Source organism: Macaca mulatta, chromosome 15 (assembly GCF_049350105.2).
Source record: "Macaca mulatta isolate MMU2019108-1 chromosome 15, T2T-MMU8v2.0, whole genome shotgun sequence".
Taxonomy (NCBI): domain Eukaryota; kingdom Metazoa; phylum Chordata; class Mammalia; order Primates; family Cercopithecidae; genus Macaca; species Macaca mulatta.
In genome coordinates this window covers 62,111-76,978 of record NC_133420.1, presented here as the reverse complement: position 1 = coordinate 76,978, position 14,868 = coordinate 62,111, and the positions used below count along the sequence as shown (strand labels likewise).

Sequence of the window (14,868 nt, the reverse complement as noted above, 5' to 3'; positions counted from 1 at the left end):
CATGGACAGACCACATGGCTCAGCCACATGGACCCTTCCAGGACTTCATGAGAGGGACCTCCGTGGTACATGCAATGATGTGCACTTCGTTCAGCCTCGAACAGACCACGCCCTCGTTACAGGGTCGGTGGTCCATCTCCTGCCTCAGACCCCCACCTCACCGAGGGTCTGTGTCTGCATCTGAAATAACTTTGATGTTTTACCTGGGTACCAAAATGCAGCATCGCGATGTTTAAAGGTCTTTAAATATCAACACTCCGGGTGCAGTCCTTGTCACTTTAATGCAGTCACTCGATGCAGGCCTCACTCACAACTCTGAGGTAGCTCATACCTTCCCTACCTAACCAAGGAAGAAACGAAGGCATGGAAGGTGCAGCTCCTAAGGAGCAGATTAGGATTCAAACCAGTGATCTTCGTCACATGCTGACCTACCTCTCAGGCTGAGATAACGTTGAAAATTAACCAGGTAGAACAGCGTTCCATAAATCAGCTGGAAATGGTCCTTGTGGATGGGCCTGTGGTTACTCCCTGAAGAACAAGACCATTAGCCCAAAAATCCACCTGTGTCACACTCAAATGTTTACATATACAACTATTTTTAAAATAACCCAATCAAGCATGTTCACAGCCATTTAGAGCCATATAGATTGTCTGCTTCGCTGACAATCAACCCAAGACCTCTGTCGGCAAAGGCCACGGTGCCGGGTCCAGAGAAGGCGGGACAGAGACACAAGCAGACACAAGCAGGAACCTTTCCATCCCTGGGAGCCTCGCTCTGATCGGTCCGTGAGGACACGGTACAGACCGTGGGGCACAGGCAGACGGCAGGCCAGGAGAAGGGGCTGCATTGCCGGGAGGCAGTGCTTTGAGCTCTAATGGATGGAACACTGCTAACCAGTGAAGGTGGAGAGAGGGCACACGTCTGAGAGCATGTAGAGGCAGCAAAGCACAGCCAGCCTCGGGGAACCAGAAGCCACAGGGACATCAGGTTGGGTGCTGCTGTCTGCCGGCCACCGGCTGGGGGACTGTACTGGGCCTGGAGGGACATCCCTGACACTCCCCACCAGATGCCAGGGGCACCCCCAGCCCCAGGTGAGAACCACGGATCCCATGGTGAATGAGGCCAGCCTGTGGGAAGTGGGGCTGGGACAGCTCTGTACAGCTTAATAGGAAAGTTGGGTTCTATTTTGTGGGGTTTTGGTCACGCCGATGGCTAGTCACGGCTGTCCGTCAGGAAGTGATTTGAGGACAGACTAGAGAAGGGGCTGCCAAGACCAGCGGAGCATTCACTGCCTGGGTCCAAGGAAAAGGAAATAAAGGCTGGCGATGTCACAGTGGGGGGGAGCACAGAGCGAAGGAACTGGTAGAGACACAGGGCTGGCCCCGCACAGGGCTTTGAGCAGCTACCCGGGGGTCGTCCTATCAATTGTCCTCATGGCCCCAAGAGGCTGCTGTGAGGATCCATCTCCTGAGGACAGAACTGCTCCAGAGCCACACAGCGAGGATCCACAGAACCAAGATCCGGGCCAGCTCCAAAGAGGGTGAACTTGACCCCTCAGCCATGGTCCTAAGACAGGGATCGGAGCCCCCTGGACACACAGACACAGGAACTGCAGGAAGGGGAAACGGATGCCCCGGACCAGTGGCAGGACCCAGGGTTTCAGCCCTCCAGGGCCACTGGGACCAGCCACTGCACAGGTGGACACACGGTGCTTTAACCCGTGCTGGGGGAAGGAGCCCTCACTCTCAGGGTGGAGACCGCAGCTCGATCGGGCCAGCCTCCCTGCTGGGCACAGCCTGAGCCACACAGGATGCTGAGGTGCCCCAACGTTGGGGTGCTCAGAGCCACTCAGCTGAGATCGTGGTGCTTTCTGTAACCACCCTCGTTTCTTTATGGCATAGATCTGGACTCCATCCTTTGCAATGTGTGGGGTTCTAGGAAGAGGCTGGCCAGCCGGGGAAGTGTCCTGGGCTCTGTCCCAGTGATGACGAACTTGGCTCCCCACAAGGGCGGCCTGTTCACCACAGTGACCCCCGGGGACCACGCCCGCACCCACCTTGCTGAGGATAATTCACTTCTCATCCGTGAAAGAATAAAGCTAGACTAACTCAATTTCACACTCACTTCCAACTTTAACAACTTGTGTTAGGAAATCAAAGACAAGGACTCTGACCACGTCACAAACCCAGGAAGCAAAATCCGAGACTAACGGAATGATGCCACCTTCGGAGTTCCGAGCTTTACTAGTTGTTTTTCTTTTCTGGTCTGTTTTTCTCTTTTGGTTTAAATAATTAAAGACTCTCGTTGACAAGAAAAAAAATTCTCTATGAAACTAAAAAAAGTGGTTCTAATTAAACATTTAAACATTCTTCCATATGCTTTATAAACAGTTGAAATTACAGCTCTACTTAGTGTTAAGTACTTTAACCAAATGAAAGGTTAATTATACAGACTGGCAATTATAAAAAATAAGGCTACATATTCATGGTATCATGAATAATTAATAAGAACCGTTTGATTTCATTCAGACAAGGGATTCTGTGCTAATAGGCTCTCAGCTGTCTTGAAATAATGTTGAAATTTTAAAATTACTTTTGTACTTAAACATGTCCCCAAAGTGAAGCACAGCGGCTAACATCCATCATGGTGCCCTGCAGAGCGACCCACCCTACTATGGCCGACACCCTGATTCCCGAGGGCTGCATCCCGGGGCTGTACTAGTGCAGAGAATGTTCAGGAAACAGACCAGGTGGCAGGAGGGGGTCTTGTCCTCAAGGAACCTCATGAGTCTTGCTAGGGGGACAAACAGCGAGACAATGAAACCAGCAGCCACGGAATCCCGACAGCGATGCTCAGGCCTCGCCATGCATACCCCCTGGCTGGCACCTCCCTGAGACCCGTCTGGCACAGGCAGTGGCAGGTTCCGGCCCTTGGAGCGCAGGGATGGCAGCGCAGGGCCATCAAAGCGGGTGGCATGCCGACAGCGGCTTCTCCGCAAGAGCTCCTGGCTCTCGGGGAGCTGAGGGCTCCTCAATGGGAAATTCTGGCTGAGCTCCAGGGGAAAGCGGGTGGGAGGCCTGTCTCCTCTGCCCCCATCTCCTCTGCCCCAACCCTGGAAGAGGGTCAGATATCAATGCTAACTCTTGTGCTGACTCAATTAATTCAAACAATTCAGAAAACAAACTTGCTTTAAGTATTAATTTCCTAAAAAGAACTAACATGAGTTCAAATAATTCACATAATTAAAATGATTTTAATTGTTAATTTAATTAAAACATCTCCATTTTCACAGCATCATGTACCTTGGTACTTTCTCCTTATTGCATTTCCCATCTTCCAGGGCAAGTTTCCTTCCACCCAGGGCAGCAGCGACTCTGGTGTCTCGGGTATTCCCAGGCTTCCGTCAGCCCCTGGGGGGCTTACAGTTCTGCAGCGGTCTCCATCCTCATTAATCTGCATAAGAACATCCGTCCGCAGGGATGTCCTGTGGCCCCGTGGCCACATCTGACGCGCAGCTAAACGCTGGGCGTGTCGCCTGGTGCGAGCAGATGACACAACTGTGGGCAAGGTAGCACCTCTGGGCGCCGACACTCTCGATGAGTTTTTTACAAGACCATTCTTTAATGGGTGAACCCTGACAGGAAACACTAAACATTGTTTTTAACTATTTTTATATCGAGACAAATCTTTGTCAAACGTTCACTCAATGTTAAATGTCACTTCTCCAGCCAACTCCTTTAAGAATACCTAAAACTTAAGACTGGAATGACGCTTTCAAACACATACTCTACTCATGTATTCCCGGGAGCAGAGAGCAGCTTAATGTTTTCACGATACACAGGCATGAAGTTTGGCGAAGGCATTTTAATATTTTTACCTGAATATTTTAATTAAATCAAAAGATCATTTTCACTCTAATACTCTACTTAGAATGTAATTTTCCATTAAATAAACAATCAATGTTCAGTAACCCACGTGCTGATAAACCTTTGAAAACTTTAGAAAGTATTAAGTATAATCAAAGATTACCTTTAATTTTCGAGCTGGTAAGAGCCTGTGTCAGGGAACAGAGTTGAGATTGAAGAGATAAAAGCACGATTATTTTCTTAAAGAAAAGCGAAATTCGTAAAAGAGACCACGTGATTATATAAAGAAACACAGAATCCGTTTTCAGAAATGGCAAACATTGACCACAGAACACCAGCGTTGCCCGTGATGAGAGAAACAGTTAAAAGGAAGAATTCACGGTGGCCCAGCATAGATCAGGTGTGGGAGGACAGAGAGGTGATGAAATGCTCCTCCTTCTAACTTTCCAGAAAGGCACAAATGGCCAGCACTGTAACTGAGGACCACGCAGGCACCAGTGTGAACTCAGACTCCATGGCCAGCACTGTAACTGGAGACCACATGGGCAACGGTGTGAACTCAGACCCCACGGCCCACACCGTAACTGGAGACCACATGGGCACCAGTGTGAACTCAGACCCGACGGCACCTGCCTGGGCTACTCCAGCCAGCACCAGAACCTGTTCTGCAGCTGAACTGGAAGCTGATTCTGGAAGGAACTGAGGAGCTTGAGGACGAGATCCTTGTACCTCAAAAGGGATCAATTTTTTAATGATTTATCCTCTGGTAAAGGGCAGAGGCTGGAGATCGAGTTGATAACAATTATGCCTACTAGATGAACACTTTGTAAAAATCCCTGAATGGTGGGATTCAAAGAGCTTCTGCATGAGTGAAGAGCCATCCACATGCTGAAAGAATGGTACATGCCAACTGCTTGGAGACAGACCTCCTAAAACTAAGACCCTTCCAAAACTTGCTGTATGTAACTCTTTAGCTGGCTGTTCATTTGTAATATTTAAAATGTCCTTTGTAATAAATCAGCTAAGCAAACTGTTTTCCTGGGTTCTGTGAGCTGCTAAACCCTAGCAAATCTAACATAAAAAGGAGTTCTTGCCGGGCATGGTGGCTCATGTCTATAATCCCAGCACTTTGGGAGGCCAAGGCGGGAGGATCACCTGAGGTCAGAAGTTCAAAATCAGCCTGGCCAACATGGTGAAACCCCCTCTCTACTAAAAATATAAAAGTTAGCTGGGCGTGGTGGTAGGCACCTGTAATCCCAGCTATTTGGGAAGCTGAGGTACAAGAATCGCTTGAAACTGGGAGGTGGAGGGTGCAGCGAGCCGAGATCACACCACTGCACTCCAGTCTGGGTGACAGAGCAAGAGTCTGCCTTGCGGGGGGTGGCGGGGAAGGAGTTCTTAGGAACCTCCAATTTTTAGCAAAGTCAGACAGAGGTTCTTCACTTTTTAAAAGATTCTTTTTCTTTTTGCTCTTCTGATTGAATAATTTCAAATAATCGGTCTTTGAGTTCACTGGTTATTCCTTCTGCTTGATCAAGTCAGCTCTTGAAACCCTGTATTGATCTAGTTCAGTTACTGTGTTCTTCAGCCCCAGAATCTACATTTCTTTTATTATGGTTTCTCTTTGTTGATATACTCATGTTGTTCATGTATTCTTTTCCAGATTTTACTTGTCTATCAGTGTTGTCTCACAGCTCATTGAGCTCCTTTAAGGCAATTTATCTTTAATTCTTATCAGGAAATTCAGAAACCTCCATTTCTTTTTCTTTCTTTTTTTTTTTTTTTTTTTTTTTTTAGCGGAGTTTCACTCTTGTTGTCCAGGCTGTAGTGCAATAGCACAATACCAGCTCTCTGCAACCTCCATCTCCTGGTTCAAGCAATTCTCCTGCTTCAGCCTCCTGAGTAGCTGGGATTACAGGTGCCCATCACCATGCCCAGCTAATTTTTTTTTCTTGTATTTTTAGTGGAGCTGGGGTTTCACCATGTTGGCAAAGCTGATTTTGAACTCCTGGCCTCAAGTGATCTGCCTACCTCGTCCTCCCAATGTGCTTTGATTACAAGTGTGAGCCACTGCACCCAGCCAAAAACCTGTATTTCTTTATGGTCAATTATTGTAGATTTATTTTGTTCCTTCAGTAGGGTCACATCTCCTTGATTTTTCAAGGTTGTTCAATATCTCCCAGTCTCACAGAGCTGTGCCAGTTGCCATAAGACACCCTGTATTTCTCCTTAGAGCTGTGCAATGATAGCCTGGGATGCTAAATGCATACTTCATTACTCTCCTTTCCTCCACTAGTCTCACATATTCCTCTGGGGGAGAAGTCTAAGGGGTCTGTGCCTTCTACCAGTCTCACAGAACCATGGGGGTCACCATAAACCTCCATACAAGCCTCCTCAAAATTCTCTACCTTGGCTTAGGAGTATGGGAGTCACGCTACAGACAATGGAGGCATAAGAAAGACATCAAAGACCCCTGTGAGCTTCTAAATCTCTACAGGCATCAGTAAAGATGGGTGCTAGACTGTGAGGCATGCCCATCCTCATGGGCAATCTCAGGATTCTCTAAGTCCTCCAAGGAGCCCAGCAATGGCTTATGTGGGCCTGGGCCACCCTTGCCAGCAGGGAGTAGTACTAAGGATGAGATCCACCAATGGCCACTGCTGAGTTATGCCAAATGAGATGTCCAGACCTCACAGTGCCTAGGAGGACAGATGGCAGAAGCTCAGCCAGGCCACGGAGATTAAAACAGTGCTAGGGGCTTAATGTATGTTTTTAGTGGGTCTGCTACATGTCGAGTTTGGATCTGGAGTCCAGCCTATAATCCTAGGAAAAATTAAACACCAAATATGATATTCAAAAAAGTTTATGTGGCTAAAAACATATGTTGGAAATACACATGACTAGAAACGTCTGGATTCAAAGAGAAATTGCTAATTCCATAAATATGATAGAGGAATTTAATAACAAGATCACACTTACATAAATAATAAATATCAACTCTATATTTATCTGAGTTGTAAAGACTTTTTTTCCCCATCTCAGTACACTAGTGGGTATATGTCATCAGTAAAATCAAAGGAGTATTCCAATTACATTCATGATATTAGTAAGTCTGATAAATAAAAGTAGCCAGAACCATAGAATTGGGGCTACAGCTGTGATCTTCAAGGAAAGTAAAACTTTAAAAACACTCATAAACCAAGATAAAGAAAAATAAAACAGTAGTTACTTGACTTTCCAAATTGTTACAAATGCAGTACATAATAATAAAAGTTAAAAAGTTAAAAGAATTTAATAAATAATAAAATAATGTAATGAATGAACAGATTTGACAGAAATCAATAGTTTAAAAGTTTTGAGAGCAAGATCATGAAACCAAAAAGACTCATGGTGGAAAGAAAAAACACAGGTAAATAAAAGAGACTGTATTTATTTAAAAGTAGTAATTCAAAATCTAAGAAATCAGAACAACTGTATTCTAACATGAATACATGATACATTGATTAATTTCCATGAAAATAGAGTTAAAACTTTCCCTCAGTAATCAGCAGAAAAAATCTGATTAGCTAATTTTAATGTTTAAGTTATACATCAGAGTTCATGTCAAATCACTTCTACCTCGTTTGTAATGTAAATGCTTTTGAAGGAGAAAAATAAGCCTGTCCTCATTAGTTTATTATGCTAATCAAAATGAACATAAATGCAACAATAACTAGAATTTTAACCAACAATTTTCATTAATTATATTTGCAAAAATCATTAATACACTTTTAGCCATTTGGCTATTTATTTTGGTCACCTGGCCATCACTGGTATGGTTAAATAATACCAGAGCATTGTAAAGTGGAGTTAATTGCAATAATAAAAGGATAATTCCATACTAGAAAACGTATTACTTTCACATATTAATTTTAAAGATTAAAAACAATCACATCAACTGACGTTTGAAAAAACACTTTCAAATAATTTAAATCTTTAAAAATAATTTAAAATCTTTAAAAATCATATCGAATTGTGAGGACTAATTATTCTTAATCAATAAAATCTAAACTATATATTGAAGAGTTAACAAAAGAACCATTTCCACTTAAGGTAAGGCTGGAATAAGGAGGCTGGCTGGGGCTGATGCCATTCACCACTGCACATGATGCCTGAGGTGGGACCAAAACAAGACGGAAAAGGAGAGGGACTACAAAAATGGAGTCAAAGACATGAGACTGTAGTTATTCTCAGATGATGTGACTGTAAACTTGAAAAAGTAGAATCCATTCTAATTATCAATACTAATAAGAACATTTAAAAAGTGGGCAAAACTATTCTGAATAAGCTGAAATCAGTATTTCCTGTTTAGTAACATTAATCTTTAAACAAAGCAAACACACAAAATCAGTCTCTATTTACAATAGCAAAATATTATGAGGAACATTTGAAATAAATTTGTAGGCCCATGTAAAGAAATTTTAAAACTTAATGAGGACATTAAAATGACATGAATATAGCCTGAAAATAATATTATTAGATTGGAGGACACAGTGACATAAAACCCCGGTGACTGCAAACTCAGGGCAAGCTAGACTTAAAAGTCACATGTAGTCTTTCACATGTAAAAAATGAGAATTAGTCTAAAAGCCAATTTTGTCTAAATTTTGATTTTTGGTGAGGATATAGTCAAAATAGTTGTGAAAAGAAAAAAATAAAGATGTCAAATTTCATGTAAATCTATGTTAGTTGGAAATTTAAAATAAGTCATGTAAATATTCATAATATTAAACAATATCATAAGTGGACTCAATAAAACATAATATTTTATCATATAAAATAGGTCCTGCCTTCCTGAGGAAAACATAAAGTCAAACGGCATGAAGGAAGGATTTTGGTTTCGCTACAGAAACATAATAAGACACCTAAGTGTGTATTTGTGTGTGTGTACATACAATTAAACTACAAAATATAAAATAGCATCTAAAATACATCAAAAATGAGTCACGCAGAAAAATTCATTTTACACATACATCTATAAAATAATAAAATGTATTCAGCCTCACAATTACTTTGTGAACTGGAAATAATAATGAATTGTCATTTTATCCAAATCTACAAAAAATATACATACAGTATCAAGTTCTGGTTAAAGTAGTAGATGAACTTTATGTGGTAGTTAAGAGTATCTACAGTTTGTGGGCTGCATCTTGCTATATTACAATATAAAATGTACCATTTATTTACTCTGCGATCAAACCCCCAAGTTACCCAAGTGGAGGAACCCTCAGACATTTGCAGATAAGTCAGTGTGCTAGTAAGCAGCATTCTTTACAAATCTATGAACATCAAGGTCTCCTTGGAACAGACGTGCTGTGAACAATTTCTAAAATAACCTCCTGTTAGACACTTACGTTGATTCCATTCTTAAAGCAATTACTGAATAAACAAACTCCATCGTGTGGATGAAATGCTACTTTAATTTGTCATAGCTATCATTTTCTAAAGTCTTCCTTCTAATCCAAATCATTAATATTTTGAGGCTAGATCAATACTGATTCATTGTTTTAAGCTTCAAATGCATTATACAATTGGGCAGAACAAATTTCCTCTCATTAATCTTCTTTTCCAGGATTTGTCAGGTATTCCCAACATTAATTCACTACTAATATGCACAGTGTTTCTAATCATGGTCAACAAGATCTGACAGTGCATCATCCCTAAACGATCCATACTTGCCTCACTGACATTATGTGGCCCACTTCCACACCATGTCTGGGTGTGAAGGCCTTCCCATATGATCCCCCGAATGGAACTTCACAAGTTAGAAATCACTGGGTCACAGTGTGATACTGTGAAGATGGGATGAAGTTAAGGGAAGGCTATGAGTGAGTTAGGAAATGTGTTAGGCAGGGTCAGATATTACGAAATCCTAAAAACAACATTTAAGGAGGGAGATGACAAAACAATCAGTGAATAATATGACTTTTTCCAGTGAAAATGTCATATCTAATTGTTCTCCATTTTTCTTCTCTGAGCTTCTTTCTAAGGCAAGATGTGTCTTGAGAAGTCCCTGCTGAATGTTAGGAACATGCATTTCAGGACTTCCCATCGACATACCCTCTTTCTTTACCACAACCACATATATGGGGGCATAACTCAACATGTGAAAAAGACAGTCTTCTGCTTTTCACTGAACCTCCAGGAATTCGGGACAATAAACTTCTACCTGGAGACCAACAGGTGAGTTTTTCTGCCCCTTCCTTCATAACACCCTTCTTCCCTAGTAAAGTCCACACACATCCTTACATGGCAGCTGTGGGTATATGAACTGGTCTGATCCCTTTTAGTCACAGAGCCTGAAGTATCTGCTAGTACCTGCTGAACACAGTGTCATGGGTGTGAATGGGCAATGCTTTTTCTTTCTCTGGTTCCTGCTGAAGTCTCTGCTAGTACCTGCTGAGCACAGGGTCATGGGTGAGAATGGGCAATGCTTTTTCTTTCTCCGGTTCCTGAGCTTCCCAAGCTCTCTCTCACTTCTGGATCCTGAATACCCAAATCTTATTGCCCTTTCTCCTCCAAGCTTCCTTCCCGGAACCAACAGCTCCTCCTCATTAGAAAGACACCTTTGTTCTGTGCTTACTTTAAAAAGTCTTGCTCTTTCCCTATCCACTGCCTTATGTCACTATGTGTATGTCTTCGGGCAGGTGGAAAGGTGAACAGAAGCCAGTAGACAGTAACCAGCACCAGCTTAACAGGAATGACATGATCTGGATGCGACAGTGGCAGTTTTCCCTTAACATCCCTGCCCCCTAAAGATTTGAGATCAAATTTCACACTCTTAAGTAACAGCAATTTGTCTTTCACGGTTTTAATCATATTGACTAAAAGCATTTGTCTTTTCCAGAACATCACATTAAGTCATCCAAAAATATAAAAATTAAAAAGATGTAATTATTGGCAATAAAAAACGTAAAAGGTGAGCTTTCGAAATATCTTTGAGCAATTTATTCATTATGAACACATGGAATCTGTTGGAACAAAGTTCTAGGACAATTCAGCCCATCCTTCAATAATTGCAGAAAACAGCACAAAGAAAACTTGATATTTATACTTAGTTGGAAATTTTATCCTACAGTCATTAAATACAGAGATCATATAAAGGAATAGAGGAAGATGTTGAAAACTAAACTAACTCAAATCATCAATATTCTTACAAAGTGCACACTGAATTAATGTAAAAGTATTTACCAAACAAAAAGTATTTTCAATACATAATTAAGACTGAAAAGTATTGAGGCCTCATAAACTGAACCTGATACAACAAATTTCAAAGGGAAACTAATTTGGAAATCAGAAAATCATCTAAGGAATTTGAGAATTAGGCTTCTGTTGTCCCCTCTGCTACTGACAGTCAGGGCCCCCTCACTGTATTCTGTCCTCCACATCTCTGCTGATTGCCGTTTTGTCTATTTCAATTTACCCCACTACTACTTGCTCAGGTCACTCTCCTTCATTCTCAGTGTTTGTTCAAATTCCTCACACCCATCCACTTCCCATCTAAATTTCCCTCCCCTTTTGTCCCTCGCTGGCCCTACCTCCCTCTTCTCTTGTTTTCTCCTCACGATCCTGCCCCACCTCGACATCCACAGCGATAGAGTGAAGAAGCCCCTGCCAAGGAAGAGCCCACTTCTCAGTGGGGCACCGGGAAGGTCACCGCTAGTGGGAGGTGACTGTCAGAAGGACGCGGGCTGTCACAGGATTGGGCAGGTCCCTTACCCCAGGCCCGGACTCAGCTTCCTGTCTGAAGCGGTCACCCCGAAGCGGGGGGTTTGCGGAGACGTAGGGCCTGGCGGAGGGAAGGATGGGGAGACATCTCAGGGAGGACTGGCGTCTGCCAAATCCCAGGGCTGCCCTGAGCTGCCAAGAGGGGCAAGGGTGGGGACGACGGGAGACAAGCCATGTGCCGAATGGGGACCCGACACGGCGCGCGATAGGATGGGCGGACGGTGAAGAGAACTACGGTAGAAGGGCTGGACGGGGCGACCTCAGTGACGGAACCGGACACAGACGCAGATCTGGCAGCTGAGCGACAGGCTTCGGAGCATTTCAGGGCGTCGCGGGGCTCCCCGCCTACAGTGGGGCTGTTGCCGAGCCTGTGACGTCCGCGGAGACCCACAGACCCCGGGTATGGAGGATGGCGCAGGAAGGGGACTGCGTGGCTGGGTTTGGCCACAAAAAGCGGAGGGCACTCACCCGAGCGGACCTTGGCTCCGGAGAATCCGTTTCCGGGTCAACAAAAAACGCCGCGCGAAGGGCGGGGCCAGTACGTGCCGGGCGGGGAGGGGTGAGGCAGACAAAAAGGCGGGGCCGGGCCGGGGCGGGGTCTCGGGCCGAGGCAGGGCGCATTCTGAGCTCCCGCACGCGCTGCTTGCTTTTCCGACCCTGCCAGTTTTTCCCCTGGGCTGAAAGCGTGTGTCTGCGTCCGGTTCTGTTTGAGTGCGTTCAGTGCACCGTGGGGTCGCGCTGCTTCCAACTTCCTGTTAGGTATGAGGCGCGTGAGCCTCTTGTGCCGGGGGCGGTGCTGCTGCCTAGTCGGCGCCCGGCGGGGACGCGAGTCCGTACGTGCCGGCGGGAGCGAGAGGCGGGTAGGCACCCTCGCGATCCCGCACTCCGCCTCTGGGTAGCAGCCTCCCCGGCCCCACACGTTGTGACGCGCGCTCGGGCTCCGCGTTAGCGTGGAGTCAGAGGCGTAGCAGTCGTCGGGCCCAGGGCCGGAGGGGCCTGGACCGGGCAGGGTCTTGCCCTGGACACCGCGCCGGCCGCTGCTCCGCACGGGTTCATTGCGTTCCTATTTTCAACCTGTCCTGCACCGCATCTGAGATGATTTATAAATTCGGTACCTTTGGGACAGGCGTGGATGATCTCCCATAATTTGCTTCCGTTATTAATTTCTAAATGTATTGTAATACCACTATCTAAAAGTATTTTTTATTTGAAATATATTTTTATATATATACATGCCTATATTTATTTCTGAAACTTGTTTCCAGTACGTATAATGAGGCTTGTAAAGTGGATACTGTTCAGGAGATAGGTGGATTTTGCTTTTAAGTAGTAAAGACTTAGTTGGTGACTATTACTGGGGCTATTTGATAAAGATGTCTTTTTTTTTTTAATGAACATTAAAAGCAGTAAGATTGGATTTCTGGATTTCATTATCTTGATTTATATCTTAATTTGTGAAAAATGTAAGTTAACTCATTTTTATTTCCTTTGCAGAATCTGAAGTTTGTGCTACCGATGATTATTTCCAAAAAAGGCACACTTCTGGTTTTCCCAGAACTAATGCTATCTTTTCCATCTTTTGAGTTTACTTGATATTAATGTTTTACCTCAAATCATGTTACATTTTGGAAGAAAACTTTCTCTTAGCCAATGGAACATAAACCACCCTGGAGTTCATATAAAGGAGGCATTAAATGCCTCTGACAGTGTCATGTGTTAAAACTCATGACCAAACCCAAGGTCACATAGTTTTCTGTGTTTTATTCTAGAATTTGTATAGTTTTGTCACCGGAAAAGGGATCTTGTCCCAGACCCCAAGAATGGGTTTTTCGATCTCACATTGGAAAGAATTTATGGCGAATCACAGAGTATAGTGAAGTTAAGGTAGTTTATTAGCGACTACTCAACTACATAGCAGGGCGTCCTCAGAAAGCAAGAGGAGGAATGCACCTGTTTTAAAAAAATTATTTTTTGAGGCGGAGTTTCACTCCTGTCACAATGGCATGATCTCGGCTCACTGCAGCCTCTGCTTCCTTGGTTCAAGGTTTCTCCTGCCTTAGCCTCCCAAGTAGCTGGGATTACAGGCGCGTGCCAACACATCCGGCTAATTTTTTGTATTTTTGGTAGAAACTGGGTTTCACATGTTGGTCAGGCTGGTCTGGAACTCCTGGTCTCAAGTGATCTTCCCGCGTCAGCCTCCCAAAGTGCTGGGATAACAGGCATGTGCCACCGCGCCCGGGCTTAATGTTTGTTTATATAGATTATTATAAATAGTGTTGTCTTTTATAAAGGCTTGTGATCAGTTTGTGACAGGCTATTAATATTGTTACTTGTCTATGTTACTGTGGATTTTAACAAGAATTTATGAGTGTATTATTACCTTTAAAGTAAAACTTATTTTTAAACTAAGAATGCTTTTTTGTTCTTAAAGTCCTGGTACATTTTTATAAGTTTTATGTCTTTATTTATTAACTTGTTCCCGCAACCATAAATATTTTATAACCAAAAGTACTCAACCCCCTAAATATATAATCCAACAAATTTAACTTGTGTGTGTGTGAGGCAGGGTCTCACTCTGTCGCCTAGGCTGGAGTGGAGTGGTGTGATCATGGTGGGCTAACTGCAGCCTCAAACTCCTGAGCTCAAGCAATCCTCCCGCCTCAGCGTCCCGGGTAGCCGGGACTACAGGTATGTGCCACCATGCCAGCTAATTTGTGTGTTTTTTGTAGACATAGGGTTCTCACAATTTGCCCAAGCTAGTCTTGAACTCCTGATCTCAAGTGATCTGCCCGCCTTGGCCTTCCAGAGTGCTGGGATTACAGATATGAGCCACTGCGCCCTGCCCAGATTTAACTTTTTTAAAACCTTTATTTAAAATAAAGTCACTGTGGTTAAGAGGCCTCTGACAGTTTCGCGTTTTAAGTCTGAGGACTATGTTGAGTAAATTTTTGCATAAGTTGTAAAATGTGCATTCATGTTGATTTTATTTCCTATGGTTTCCAATTAATTGTGCCTTCTGCATTTTTAGAAATTCACGGGCTAGTGGGCTCTGTGTCAGTTTGCATTTCTAGAACGATAGCGCCAAACACTCCATGCTGTCTTTAAGTGGTGCAGCGGGATGTGTAGCAGCGGGCATGGGGCTGCCGACAGCGCAGTGAGCTCTAGGGCGCTGCAGTGCCCCCGGCCGCCAGCAGAGTGCGCGCGAGCCCGGCTTTTCTGAGCCCTGAGGCGGCC

At 44.0% G+C, this 14,868-nt stretch overlaps 1 protein-coding gene across 5 annotated transcripts in view; it reads right to left on the bottom strand.

The window, feature by feature from the left end:
• Positions 1 to 14,073, bottom strand: part of LOC144334890 (uncharacterized) — a 140,434-nt gene extending 126,361 nt beyond the window's left edge. For 4 of the 5 annotated variants that reach the window (XR_013405138.1, XR_013405142.1, XR_013405141.1 and 1 more), the window contains exon 1: positions 12,103 to 12,141. Coding sequence is in view for 1 of the 5 variants with exons in the window: in XM_077966737.1 (XP_077822863.1) it covers positions 12,103 to 12,255 (153 nt within the window). In the remaining 4 variants the exon portion in view is untranslated. Of the gene's footprint in view, positions 1 to 12,102 lie in introns of all 5 variants that reach the window. The other variant, XM_077966737.1, reaches the window with a different exon arrangement.
• Positions 14,074 to 14,868: the final 795 nt, after the last annotated feature.